The sequence below is a fragment of the Lasiodiplodia theobromae genome, assembly GCF_012971845.1.
Source record: "Lasiodiplodia theobromae strain AM2As chromosome Unknown scaffold_15, whole genome shotgun sequence".
In the NCBI taxonomy this organism is placed as follows: Eukaryota; Fungi; Ascomycota; class Dothideomycetes; order Botryosphaeriales; family Botryosphaeriaceae; genus Lasiodiplodia; species Lasiodiplodia theobromae.
In genome coordinates this window covers 926,854-940,546 of record NW_023336355.1, presented here as the reverse complement: position 1 = coordinate 940,546, position 13,693 = coordinate 926,854, and the positions used below count along the sequence as shown (strand labels likewise).

General features: G+C 55.3%; 4 protein-coding genes across 4 annotated transcripts; 2 read left to right on the top strand and 2 right to left on the bottom strand.

Annotated features, from left to right (window-relative positions):
* Positions 1-801: 801 nt before the first annotated feature.
* LTHEOB_5629 (uncharacterized protein) lies at positions 802-1,356 on the bottom strand (the record flags this gene model as incomplete). The annotated part of the gene is made up of 3 exons (XM_035514795.1): positions 802-814; positions 958-1,042; positions 1,092-1,356. 3 exons carry the CDS (start codon positions 1,354-1,356, stop codon positions 802-804), a joined length of 363 nt encoding a protein of 120 aa, XP_035373919.1.
* A 1,434-nt stretch (positions 1,357-2,790) lies between these two features.
* On the top strand, positions 2,791-3,642 carry LTHEOB_5628 (Prolyl aminopeptidase protein; the record flags this gene model as incomplete). Its single annotated transcript, XM_035514794.1, has 2 exons — positions 2,791-3,198; positions 3,289-3,642. The coding sequence occupies 2 exons, from the start codon at positions 2,791-2,793 to the stop codon at positions 3,640-3,642; spliced, it is 762 nt and encodes a 253-aa protein (XP_035373918.1).
* A 1,206-nt stretch (positions 3,643-4,848) lies between these two features.
* LTHEOB_5627 (Heat shock factor (HSF)-type DNA-binding protein) lies at positions 4,849-7,174 on the bottom strand (the record flags this gene model as incomplete). Its single annotated transcript, XM_035514793.1, has 2 exons — positions 4,849-6,652; positions 6,702-7,174. 2 exons carry the CDS (start codon positions 7,172-7,174, stop codon positions 4,849-4,851), a joined length of 2,277 nt encoding a protein of 758 aa, XP_035373917.1.
* A 4,191-nt stretch (positions 7,175-11,365) lies between these two features.
* On the top strand, positions 11,366-12,996 carry LTHEOB_5626 (Glycoside hydrolase family 76; the record flags this gene model as incomplete). The annotated part of the gene is made up of 3 exons (XM_035514792.1): positions 11,366-11,459; positions 11,553-12,256; positions 12,313-12,996. 3 exons carry the CDS (start codon positions 11,366-11,368, stop codon positions 12,994-12,996), a joined length of 1,482 nt encoding a protein of 493 aa, XP_035373916.1.
* Between the last annotated feature and the right edge of the window lie 697 nt (positions 12,997-13,693).

Genomic DNA, 13,693 nt, shown 5'->3' with positions numbered 1-13,693 from the left:
TCTGCTTGGATCCGGGCTGCTTCCTGCAGTTCCTCCTACCGCAGGCGATATCCTGAAGTAACCCCCACCCGACCTTGTCTCAGCGGCATCCAATTCTATAGGTGGCAACCTTGAGTTCCTAGGGGATTCTAACTCGGCGGGCGGCTTTTCCCTCGGTGTTCCGTCGGCTTCACTAGCCGTGCGAGTATGGCCTTTGGCGGGGTAGTACTCTGAAACGCCACTCATACGATGCGGCGCTATACCACCACCAGTGGCGCGAGGATACCCGTCCAGTTCGGAAATGCGCGGTCCCTTTTCGTTTTCTTCGGGGATGGTGGAAAGGCGTGGAAGGAGGCTATTATTACTATACTCTCGTTTCCGGCGGCGGCGTCTGCGGAAAAGCAGGAGGGTGACAATAGCGAGAAGTGCGGCCGAAAGCGGAATGCCGACGGCGCAGCCGACTATAACGCTGTTGTTGGATGACGAAGATGATGCGCCTTCGCTTGAAGATGTTTCTGCTGGAGCGGCTGCAGTTCTCGTGAGGTATACGGTCGAAGCGGCGCCATTGGTGGGATTGCCCACGACAGAAGTGATTACCGTGGTCGCAAGTGCAACAGAGGACTGGGAAGTTTCTTTTGGCGACGACGAGGTGGAGGGATCAGCACGTGTGGATACCGGTTTCGATGTGGAAGTAGCTGCAGGCGCAGGGCTGGTTTCAGATGCAGAACTAGTTGCAGGTGCAGCGCTAGTTGCAGTTACGGATCCCATGCCGGTTGGATCGGCGCCTGTAGCCATTGGCGGTCCATGATCAGTTGATGAACCTTATTTGGTGGCCCTTTAGGGGTGTCAGGGACAAAATTTCACGCAGACGTACCGGGAGATATTGCGAACAATGATACAGCCTTGTCCTTACAGCAGTTACTACCTTGGATCAGCCATCATCCGTGTACAAAAGCGTAGCGCAAAGCTGGTGCTTACCCGCTTCTGTCACCGTTGCAACAGTACTGGTTGTCGCTGCACTCAAGCAGAGCGACATTGCCCACATCGGTGCCGTTCGGGGTGCCTTTTTCAAATCAGCATCGCAGTGTCCGGATGTTTGCTTCGCAACATACCGCCAAGGCAATACTGGGGACAGGCGGCGGAATCCCAGGATCGATCTGTGCAAGTGTAGCGGGTGATCCAGTCCTCTTCATCGAAGTGGCAGATGCCATCGTCAAGACACTGCCAGCCTTGGGGGCAACAGGCGGCGCCTGAGCTGGAGGAGCTGCACGGGATGTCCTTGTCGGCGACGCTACCATCAGGGTAGTAGCAGGTATTGGCGGCGCGGACGGCAAGCAAGAACAGAGTGGCCGTAAGGAGCGGTATAACGGCGCACATGGCTGGGGCGCTCACGGCATACGGACAGGCGAAGGATCGCGGAGGGTGGGTGAGAGGGGCGCCCAAGGCCGGCTCGAGCGTGGAGGAGGTGTTGGTGGTTGGGCGGGGGTGTCGCGAGGGTGGTTGGAAGCAAACATGAAGCTGGGCTCAGGCGAGGCACGAGGTGGCTCCAAAAACAACTCTGCGCAACGGTGTCGAGATGCACAGGCACATGACGTCGACGCTTGGGGAATGCTGCTGCCCTTTGCGGTAGTCGCGCGCTCTGGCGGCAGCGGCAATGGCAGGGCAGGGCCATGTGAGGCTCGCGTATCGGTCGGGCGAGGAAGGTGGCTCGGGCAGATCGCAGATCGCAATCATCAGAGCCAGCGCGACAGGCTGTGATTGCGAGGCGCCGTCTTGGTGGTAGCACGAGGTATGATGGGGGCCCGTTTCAGAGCTTAGCCGCCGTTCGTCTACATTCCCTTGTGTGGCTAGACCAGCAAGCCACGCTGGCCGCCGCAGCGACTAGGAGCCAGAGAAGACGGCGCTACGCAGGGAAGCTGGTGCGACCGAACCCACAAGCTGCCAGCAAGCGAAGCTGAGAGACAGATGCGCTGTCCCTGCTAGTTGACCTGATTCAGCGCAGCTGCACAGCGTCGTTGTGGCTTCAGAGCGGTGGACTTCAGGGCGGAGCCACAACAGGCAAGGGGAGCGTTTGGGCGGAGATGAAACGAGGCCAGATGTGGCTGGGTGGAGTGACTGCAGGCGGGGAATGAAACTATGACCTCATGGCCCCCGTCGCATTACTCGTGGCCGCCCGGCCGCCCGCCAGCGCACTTCCCCAGATGCTTTCCGAGGAAAGAGCACGGAAGAGGGCGGAACTCCCGACGCGTGTTAGAGTGCGGAGGCATTTAGCTTTGCGTCTTTGCTGTTTCCCGCGCTAGCCTGGTGCAGATCCTCCACAGCCAGAAGGAGCTCGGAGGCCCGAGTGACCCTTCCACACTCCACCACCCGCAAATTCTAATGGATTCATGCTTCAATCGCAGGCCTGGATTCCCTTGGTCGCTGGCAAAACGTTCTACTCCAACAGATTCAATCCGGTTGCCTCATCAGGAGATTTAGACTAACGCCCACCACGGATCAATAAACATCTGAGCCGAAGATAGTCCCTCCATAAGGGTAGACCGACCAAGCAAGCCCTTTGAGGGGTGAGGGGTCCGTAACAATAACATCAAATTCTTTCCCTCGACGACGGTTCTCCGCCTCCCGGTTTAATCTGCCGAAATCATGTCAAACATAGAGTTACGGGTATAAGGACCCTTGACAGCAGCTACCCAATGTGATATCTCTCACCCGCTTATACCCAGCTACTCCACTTTCTTACTCAGGATTATAAATTACTACCATTCAACTTAGGATTCTCTCCAAGCCAGTTCATCTCTTTTCCAGCCCATCATGGCCGTCACCAAGCCCCACATCGTTATTGTACCAGGTGGTTGGCACTCGCCTAAACACTTCGCCCCAACTACAGAACTTCTCGAGGCAGCTGGCTATACCGTCCATGGCGTGAATCTCGCTTCCGTCAACGCCTCTCCGCCGCTCACGGATTGGCGCCCGGACGTAGCAGCCATCCGCAGCACCATCGAAGCCGCCATCGGCCCCGACAACAACGACGTCGTCGTCGTAATGCACTCTTACGGCGGGCTTCCCACCCAAGACGCCATCAAGGGGCTCAACAAGGCGAGCCGCCGCCGCGGCGGAGTCGTACGGCTCGTCTTCATCGCCGCGTTCCTAGCTGACGAGGGCACGTGCCTGATGGACTACATCGGCGGCAAGCCCATGCCATGGTTCGACGTGGACGAGGTATGTTTTTGCGCAGAGCGGCAACAGCCACCCAATGCATCGATCAAAGACGCAAAAACCACGGTCAACTAACATCCTTAAAACTTCCAGAGCAACAACACCGTCCTCCCCTTGACCCCGCACCCCACCTTTTATGGTGACGTCGACCCCGCCCTCGCAGACGTCTCCGCCGCTACGCTACGGCCGCACTCGTACGCCACCTTCTTCAATCCGGTCGGCCCCAACCCCGCCTGGAAGTTTGTGCCGTGCACCTACCTCGTGTGCGAGGACGACGCCGCCACCCCCGTCGAAGCCCAGGACTCCATGATTGAGTATGCCAGGGCCAACGGCTGCCAGTTGGACTGCGTTGAGAGGATCAAGGCGAGCCATAGTCCATTTTTGAGTCAGCCCGAGTGGACCGCGGCAGCCATTAGAAGGGCGTGTGGGGAGGAGGTGGCCGAGTGATTTGAGAGATTGGAATCGTTTTGGAGAAAGGAGGGTATCAATTTGGCTTGCGGCGAGAGTTAGAGAAGATAAGAGAGATTTATTATGGGAAAGCGCAAGTCTTAGGACATTGATGAAATTGAATCTGTTCTGACCCTCTCGCACGGCGGTACTTATGGCAATCAATTCACTGACGAAATAAAAATCTACAGTTAGTAGCTTTCAGATAGTTCTCGCGATCACTGTAGCACAATATGAGGTCTTCCGAACACAAAATTTGTGGAGATCCGCCATGAAGCCATTTCCTCTACATCCAGTTGGTTTAGAGTATCCCAAGGGCAGACAGAAGTGATAGGGCTTCAAGCCGTTTCGAGAAGCGGAAAAGGACCCCGAGCAAACATAAACCTAGAAACAAGTGTTCCACAAGCTTGTCGAGCCTTTCCGAGATGTCGGAATTCATAAAGCCCCTTCGAGTCATGATCCACTTTTTCTTTCGTTGCTTCCATGCTCCTTTTCCCTTCAAGATCCCCACAAGAAAAATGTAAGATACCTGGTCTGCTCTGCCCGATGGTGCAATACCTGGTTTTCATTTAGATGCCTTTGAAGACTTTCTTAGAATTTGACCAGAAATCCCTGACAGCCCCAGTTCATAACGACAAAAGCCTCCTCCAATCTCCCATCAGAAGAGAGAAATATGACAAGGTAACGACACCGCACTAAACGATATAAAGGAAATGAAAAGGGAGGGAGGAGACAATGAAGAAGGAAACTACCTAGTCTTTTGAGCTATCGTTGAAAGTAGGAAAGTTGAAATTTTGAGTTTTGAGCTTTTTGTCATCCGCAATACAGGTTTCTACCACACCGACACGAGTTGCGAACATCTCCAGAGAAAATCCAGAAAGAGGGGATCTCTTTCTTCTCCAAGAGTCCTGGCAGAATAAAATCCCGCAATACACCAAGAAGGAGAGCCGTTCGTTTGAGCAACATCAAATGCCAGGTAACGACTGAACCTCCACGTCCAAAGGAGAAAAGTAGAGCCACGCGGTCCAAGGAAATTTTTTGCGTATCCCGTGTCCTGTATACTCCCGACCTCGCTATACGCCATATTTACGCCGATGTTTGCTTGCCAAAATGCTGCAAAAAGAGCTGTGCAAGCCAGAGTCCGTTGCCATCATTCACCATTCGCAAAAAACGAGTGATAGAAGGAATGGGAAAATTGTCGTGAAATCAACCAGTCTTCCTCTTTTTGCGGGGAGACTTGGGCTTGGCAAGACCATCCTTGTCACCATTTTCGGCTGGGCTGTTCGATCCGCTGCTGGGAACGCTCTCTACAATGCGGCCCCCTCCATTCTCCGCTCCATCACTTGCAGTCTCATGGCCGAACAGGCTCTGAGTAGGATTTGCGGGAGAGAAGCTCACATTGTTGTCGACATTTCCGAAATCGAAATCAAAGTTGTCGTCGGTGGGAAGTGACGGCATATGGTCATCGTGCACACCGGTTGCCGTTGGAGCAGCATCTGTGAAGTAGTTGTCGCCATCCGTGTGAATGTATGTATCAAGGTCAAAGTCATTGGGCGGCGCATTTGCATGACTGTTGTACCAGCCGGGGATGGAGCCACCGGGGCTCATTGGGGCTAGCCGATCGGAAAGATTCTGCACGCGAGCGGCCTGTTCTTCCTGCAAGCGCTGAAGCATGTCAAGTTGTTCTTGATGAGCTCCAAAGTGCTCAAGCGTCGGCATAGGCGGGGGTTGAGGGTTGATCAGAGCGTTGTTTGCACCATTGGAGTCACCGTCTGCTGAAGGAGTGGCTGCGTTCATCAACGAGAGCATGTCCTCGCGCTGCTGTTGAGTCAGGGGTGTGTTACCGTCTGCTGTTTGGAAGTGTGACAGGGCTGCGGGGAAATCGAATTGCGGGCCCGTCGTAGCCGTGTTGGAATTTGCATTGACGGAGTTGATGACAGACATCATGTCTTCTGTGTTCTCCGGAGCCTGTACTCCCGGAGATGTCTCGGATTTGATGGCTGGGCTGGGAGCGGCCGACGTGAAATTGTGGTCAAGTGGCGTTTGCGGGCTGGTGCTTAGGTTCCGCGGCCTTGGCTGTCGCTGCTGTTGCGGAGGCTGGAAGCTCTGTGACCGGCTATGAGTCCTGGAACCGACTCCAGGGCGGGATGATTCTGGGCTCTGAGTCGTAACGTGCGGGCTCGGCGACTTGGTTTCTCTTGCCGTAGGGGGAGGCAGCAGGGCCAGAGGCCGTTTGTTGGGACGGGGCCCCGGGGATTTTTTTGACGACATGTCGACGTCGGGGAAATCGCCCATATCTACAACACTACCCTGGTTCTGGTTATTCTGAGATATCGACGAAGGGAACATGTCTGCTAGGTTCATGTTGACGCCGTTCTGACCCTCGAGGCTCCGGTTGTAAAAAGTTGCGAGGAAAGTGAGGATGGCGTTGATGGAACTTTCATGGCGCTCGTGCATTTTCTGGAACTGGCTGGCTTGCTGATACCATTGCTCGTTTTGACGGCGCATCTGCTGGATGATGCCGGAGATCAGCTTCTGCTGCTGTTGCAGCTGGCGGATTTCGCTGCGCATGGTATTGTAGTCCGACTTGGAGATGAGTTGCATGTCCTTGGCCGAGCCTTCGCCGTTACCGTCATTCTCCTTCCGTGTGTCGTCATCGCTGTCGTGTTTCTTGTCGTCGTCCCTCTTCCGTTTCGAGCTCGACTGGGGGTTCTTCGGCTTCTGGATGAGCCAGAGGAGCTCGGGCCTTCCGCGCTTGAAGTATTTGTTGAAGTACTCGCTGGGGGTCTTTTTGTCGCGGCGCTCGGCTTGCTTCATCGAGTTGTCGGACAGGCCGACCTTTTTGTGGAACCCGTACATGTTCAGCTGTCGCACGAACGAGGCATAATTGTTGTGCTTGAAGAGCTCGGGGATCAGCGTCTTGGCAAACTCGTCTTCGTCCAGGACTATGAAGGAATTGCCGTCGTCAGACCATCGGATGAGGTCAGTGTGATTCGAGTTGTCCAGGAAGCTACGTCATATGTGAGCCTCGCGCCCAACATTCCGGAGGGCTAACTTACCTGCTGAGCTTCTGCACAAACGGGGGAATCTGCTTCCTTTTCGCCTGTGCTTCCTTGCGAGCTCTCAGAGCCTGCGCCTCCAGATCCTCATCGTCTTCGTTCTCCCATGCATTCTGGCCCATGTGGTTGTATCCGCCGTACTCTCGCGAAGTGAGCTGATGGTTATTGCTGCGGCGGACGAGCTGGTTGTTCGGCACCTGGTCGGCGGGAAGGCGCTGGCCGTTGGTGTAGGACATGCCATTCTGGAGGCCAGCTATGAGGTTTGGGTCGTAGAGGGTGGGGTCGGTGTAGGCGGGAACGCCGTTCATGGCGGCGGGGTCACTCCAGCCGGACATGAATTGGTCATTGGAGTACTGTTGCGGATCCTGCGAGTGCGGAGTCAAGCCCATGCCGCCCCCGGCTGAAGTCTGCTGGTTCACCATCGGGGAGGCGCCGGGAGCGGGTCGCTTGCGAGAGGGAACGGTCCTTTGCATCGAAAGGCGGGCGTCGGGCTGGATGCAACTGCGTGGGCAGTATCGAGGCCCTGGGCCGGGCCGAGTCGGTGGTGAAAAGCCAGCCAAGCGCGCAAATCAAACGAGGTGCGGTCCACGCGGGGTGACGTCAAGCTCCTCGGGCGGAGGCGGGGCGCTGGAACGAGAGCACAGCGCAGTGTTGCGGCGTGTTGCGGTGGGTGCAGTGCAGTGGGCAGAGGTGGCAGCGGTCGCGGTCTTGTAGGGCGGCGGGGCTTGTTCGCAGCGGCTCGTCAATTGCAGAAGTTTCCACCGATCAAAGGCGGGCGGGAGCAAGGGATAAAGAGAGCGGGTGATTGCGCGGGTGCTGGCGTCGGCGGATGTTGAGGCGGCTTGCGGGAGCGGCGCAGTGCAGCGGACGGGATAAGGCTGGCGATGATGTCTTTCGGTGGATGTGGGAGCCTGGCTTCGGCGCGGACTGGCCAGCAGCTGGGGCTTTGGCGATTAGATAGCTACAGCCTTGGGGCGCGGGAGGAAGCAACGGCGTCGCGGAGGGCCTGAGGAGCGGGCTAGCTTGAGTTGGGCAGGGCGCAAAGAAAAGAGGGCCGTCGTCGTCTCTCTCGCGGCGGCCGGCCGTGGTTGCGGGCGCTCCGCCCTGCCGCTTCGCTCGGCAGGCCCGTGCTCTCGTCGCGACAACCACCGCGCTGCGCGACGCTCGATACGCTCTGCAGATTCGATCCCCATTGCTCACTTTCCCATCACCGGCTCCACTTTGCCATCACCGACCCCTTGTCCGCGCTGAGCTTGGCCTGCGTCCTGACTCTCCAGCCCGTCCGCTAGAGGGTCCCAGCCCGACCGCCTACCAACCGCCTGAACATTCAGCCCATCGGCCATTCAAACCTGGTCGATCCTCCTATTACGCCGCATGCGTAGAGTATACGCCGCGCGGACTCAATCTAATGCGCGCGTTCCGTGATTTCGCGCCCACTCCGGCTATCAGATCTCGATTAGGCCCAGCGAGCAGCACATGCAGCCTCTCAGCGTAGAGACAGGACGGCTGTCGTACGATGACCATCCCGGCCTCGCTGCAATTAAGTTTGACCCGATCGTCCGGCCATGGCCGATGCATCCTCTCCGCGCTGCTTAACCGCCTCTCTGGACTACAACCAGGTGCGATGCAGTGAACTGCTGCTATGCGTCTCTGCTGCAGCTTCCATAATCAACACCACTGCATTCCACCAGAGGATTGCACCAATCGGCCCTACTTCCTCAGGCCTCGGATTGCCTGCGCCTTCCTCTGTGGGCCAGACCGGTCCATCATGGCTCGCCTTTTTATCCCGAGTGGTCGTTTTGAGGATAGCCATGAGCATCAAAGCCCGATTGCAGCGCCCGCTCCGATGCCTGTGGCCGGCTGCCTCGCGCTTGGTCCGACTCAGCCACTTCCGATCCTCATGCAACTAGTTACGTGGCCGTAAGTGGGCGCTTTCGCCTCCATGGGGCACTGAAGAGCTGCTCTATGAGCATGGTAATAAGTGTAGTTTAGAAGCAGACAAGAGTGCCATCAGTTACGCCTCTGTTGGGAAAATATAACGAGGCCTGGATGATCATCCTATCCTTATGCAGGAGATGCGGGTTTCGGATGGATGGGAAATTTCATCGCCAACACACGAGATCTCGCACCCATCAAAGCATGCCCCTGGTCCCTGTCTTTCGTTCCGGCCAATCGGAACAAGCGGCCTGTCTACCAACGGCCAAATGACGTTCCACCGCATGGGTGACCCATGCCACGGCGCAGTCAGTGCCGTGGTTGGTTTGCAGGCTCCCGGGCCTTCACTCCTCCGCAGCAGCGTTTCGGCGCTTGGGATTTAGAGTCTCCCAACTCGGCAAGACTCCAGTTGCAATTTTAGCTAACTCTTTGGAACTGATCTCCGTGCTGATCGCGCCGAGGAGGTTTTGCAATCCCTCATCTTCACCCGCGGCTGCAGGCGAGCCAGCCGTCGATTTGATTCAATACACCCAGAGTTACTTACAGCAGAGCTCCGGAACGCTCTCTCAACAGCCCTTACCGGAGACCAAATCTACTGCCCGCTGGGCCGTTGCCAGTCTCCGGCATATTAGCCGAGGGCCGCCCAGGTCGCTCCGCATGTAGCAGGTGCTCATTTGTAACGGCTCCTACCATGCCCGCTCCACTTGTGCAACGCCGATTTCGAAGGCCGCCCCAGATGCAGGTCGCTTCTGATTCAACATAGCGTGACTCCTGGGCATCTACTATTTGCATTTCCTCCTCTACCTATTGATCCTACTAGATGAACACATCGGATTGATACGCTCGATTGACTCCGATTTCCTTCACTTTGAGAAAGTGGGCTAATTGGAAATTAACACGGGGTAATGGCAATTTCATGCAAACGTCTTGTTCATTGTGTCCAAGCGTGCTCTCTACGCCATCTCTGCAGTCATATGCTTGTGATAGGTGGGTTGCGGAAAGTTATTCGCGCAACCCCCACATGCTTTGGAAACCGGCTTTTGGCACTTTCCCATCCTTATCGAAACTTTTGCATGCTTATCGCTTCCAACCCTGCAAGCGAGACCCGGTCTCTGCCGCTTGCACGGCTCTCCACATGAAATTAAGCTATCACTCATGTAGCCAGGCATCAATCCACGTGTACAAGGCACCCATGACTTAGTGCCTTATTTCTCTTCGCCTGAATTTTTTTTTCTTTTCGCTAAAGCAAAGAATGGAAGTTTCGAGGAGCTTCTCGGGGTTACGAAAGACCCACCGGCAAAATATTCTTTTCTCTTAACATGTGGAGATAGCGGGATTTGCCAGGATTCAAGCTTCTCTTTCCCCGTCAGTTCAGTGCTGACCTCGGAGAATACCTAGCTCTCCAGCGACGCACTTCACAGTGCGTTTGTCGCAGCACCTTAAAAATTGAGCACGGTATGGCCACCTCAATTTCTCCTTATACGATTATGAGCATGAAACGGTATTTAAGCTGCATCATAAGCTTTGCTCTGGGCAGGAAAGAAAGATGAGCCCATTCATGCCTTCCGTTGTCATGTAACCTGTATGCATTCCTCGTTCTTTGAATGAAAATAGTTCTTTCTGGCTGTAAAATGGTTTAATCATTTTCCGCAAATAATTTCTTCTTTGTACTTCTCGTTGTACTTTTTCTTTTTTCCTGCAGTTTCCCCTAGAAACGATTCTTTCTCAAGCGGTTCTGACACAACCGACTGCCGACTAATTGCGATTGAACTGCAGGATCAGATGGCTTCCGCCCCAGCTTAGCAACATGCATTTATGCGATAGAAACTCTCATGAGGGGCGTAAGTATGCGACGAGGCCACGAACAGAAGCATGTGGCGGAGCGACTTGGCTCCCTCGGCTGTGCTAACTGCAAAGAGGAGACCAGAAATTGACGATGGCGTTTAATGCGAACAATAATTAACTAGGCGGGTGTAGAAGACAAGTCCGGCCTGCACAGCTGTGACAACCGTTCAGTATGAAGGGGGATTTTGTCTTATGCCGAGTTATTAGCACGGCGCTTGCGCCAGAAAAGGAAGTAGAAGGGGCTGTGCGTGGAAGAAGCCTCAAACATAGGCTCCCAACACCATCCAAACGCTCCCCTGCATTCGAAGCTCGCGCAAAGAATTGAAACAATACAGATACAACTGTGTCGTTTGGCATATTGCCCATTCGAGGTTACGAGAACGACGATGATCAAAGGCCCGGCTTCGTGCACCTAGGGTCACAGGATACGAACAAAAACAGCTTGCCAGAACAAGCAAGAACGCCAAGTCAACATCTGCTTCGCCACGGCGGCAGTGCTTCGCCAAAGACACAGGCCTTTCTACCACAGGGCTTACCTCCCCAGCTTCAAAGACATTTCAACAGCACGCCACTGCATCGATTGCTTCATGGCAACGGGGAATTTCCATTGGCGGACGACTTGTAAGGGCTTGACGAGGTTCCAGCCCCAGAAGTCCCAAGCGAAGATATCACCATACAAATAAACGCCCTATTCCGCCCCCAAAAAAGGCACCCAGATGCTCGTCCAGAAGGATTTGATCCCGGAAATTCTAGTTTCAAGCTACATCCCACAGCGCGCACAGACTCGTAAGGCAGCAGTCCCGGCGCTTTATATACTCCCCGGCCCCCGCGCCGTTGAGACTGTTTGCACTCAGGTCCCGTTTTTTGAACGATAATCACCGACGATGCTCGGTCCCGTGTCGCGCTTTGCTGCTCTGGCTGCGGCCCTCTTGACAGCCACGCCTGTATCAGCACTCGACTTTCCCACGACTGATTCTGGTCAGCACCCAACAGCTGGCAACCCTACCAGCAAAAAAAAAAAAAAATAAGAAGAAGAACCATCCTGCTAACAGGCAATCGCGCAATTACTAGATGCTCTCAGTTCTATCGTGAAGCAGATTTCCAATGGCGTTGTCGAATTCGATGTGGAAGATTATTACGGCCTTGGCCTCTTCCCCGACCCCTATACTTGGACGGAGTCGGCTACGGCGTGGGACTCTTTGGTAGGATACTGGTACCTGACAGGCGATACGACGCACAATGCTGCAGTGCAAACGGCACTGGTCGGACAGCTGGGCCCGGCACTCGACTATTTGCCCCCCAACCAATCGCTCCACATGTCGAATTGGCGGCAGTCTAGCTGGGCTCTCGCCGCTTTATCTGCCGCTGAGCGAGGACTGCCTGTTGAGAGCGAGAGCGAGAACGTGACTTCGTGGGAAGACCTCGCGCGAGATGCCTTCGACACTCAAGTCCCCCGCTGGGACGACACAACCTGTGGCGGCGGTCTGCGAACCGACATCTTCATGTTCGGCGATGAATACAACTCCAAGGACTCGCTTTCTCAGTCCACCTTTTTCCTGCTAGCTGCTCGCCTGGCCCGCTTCACCGGCAACCAGACCTACGTCGACCTGGCTGCGCGGGCCTACGACTGGATGCGTGAGGTGAAGTTGATCGATGATGACTTCGCCGTGTACTACAATGCATCCACAACACAGAACTGCTCTCAAGTCGACGACACGCAATGGTCGCAAGCCGCCGCGGCCATCGCATATGGAAGCGCCGTCCTAGCAAATATCGTAAGTTGGCCACGAGCCCCCATCAAACGCGTCAATTAACACCACCACCTCCACAGACTTCATCAACCGAATGGGCGGACCGCACGACCTCGCACGTGGAGCATATTCTCAACTACTTCTTCCCCTCAGACATCCTAACCTCCCCCGCCTGCACGGACGCGTCAACCAACTATTACTGCTGGGGCGAGGCGCACGCCGCCGAGGCCTCGACGCTGCGCTGGCTGTCCCTGGTCCCCGTCTTCCAGCCCACGACCCACGACAGCATCCACGCCGCCCTCGCAGCCACCGCCAAGGCCGCCGCCGACGCCTGCACGACCACCGACGGCGGCGCTTCCGCCTCGTGCAAGGGCCTGTGGAGCGTCAGCGACGACGATGAGGAGCAGTTCGACGACGACGACCCCAGGACCGACGTGCCCAGGAACGCCACCATCGGCCTCGGCCAGCAGGTCGTCGCGCTCGAGGCCCTGCAGGCCGCCGGCTTCATCCTCTCCTCCGCCGACGGCGTCAACGCGAGCTTCGTGCTCCGTACGGCGAACGGCACTACCGCCACCACCACTACTTTGAGCAGCAATGGCGACGGCTCGTCGTCGTCGTCGATGAGCACCGGCAGCGCGAGCGGGGCGTCTGGCACGCAGACCGGCGCCGCCGCTGCGGGTGGCCTGCTGAGGGCAGCATCTTCGGCGTGGGGGTCGTTGGTCGTGGCCGGGTTGGTGGGTTTCGCGACGGCGGTGTTGGTGTGATGATTACTTCATCCTCATCATCTTCCTCTAAATCCGTTTTGGGTATACTCTTCTACTACGCGGCGATGAATCATGCAACCGGAGGCGGCGCTACGCGATCAGCCCCTTTTTTCAGCTCTGTGAATACCCCTCGAAAAGGTTCTTGTTCGGAATTTTCTTTCATGTTAATATAGGATAATTTACGATGAAATAAATATGATACGCTACCACATTTGGACTCTATTACATGCGTGACCTTGCGATGCTGAACGAATAGCGAACACTAGTTTCGATGACACTAGTAGATACGGTAATGTGAATTTGTGTGATATACAGATTTCGTAGTCCTACTGATATATACATTCCAAAGGCTTTTTCAAAACCATCATCGTCCCTCCGATCACTCTCCCAAATCAACACCTCCCAACGAGAAGATAGGACCAAATGCGGAAATGAACGAGACAAGCAACAACATGTACATAATAATGTAGTTTAACAGCGAATAGTTACATACAAAAAAAAAGGGTGACCCAAAAGCCAAGAAACCCACTACACCGCGCACCTAGAAGCAGAGGAAATTTTCTTTGGTATCTTGGGTCATTATCTTCAACAGCTGCGATAGAAACAAAAATACAATAACAATAGCTCAGAGAGAGGGGTTCAACATCGAGGTTCGTTTAACCCACCATCCTCTCTCGGTTCCTCTTCTCTTTTTCTT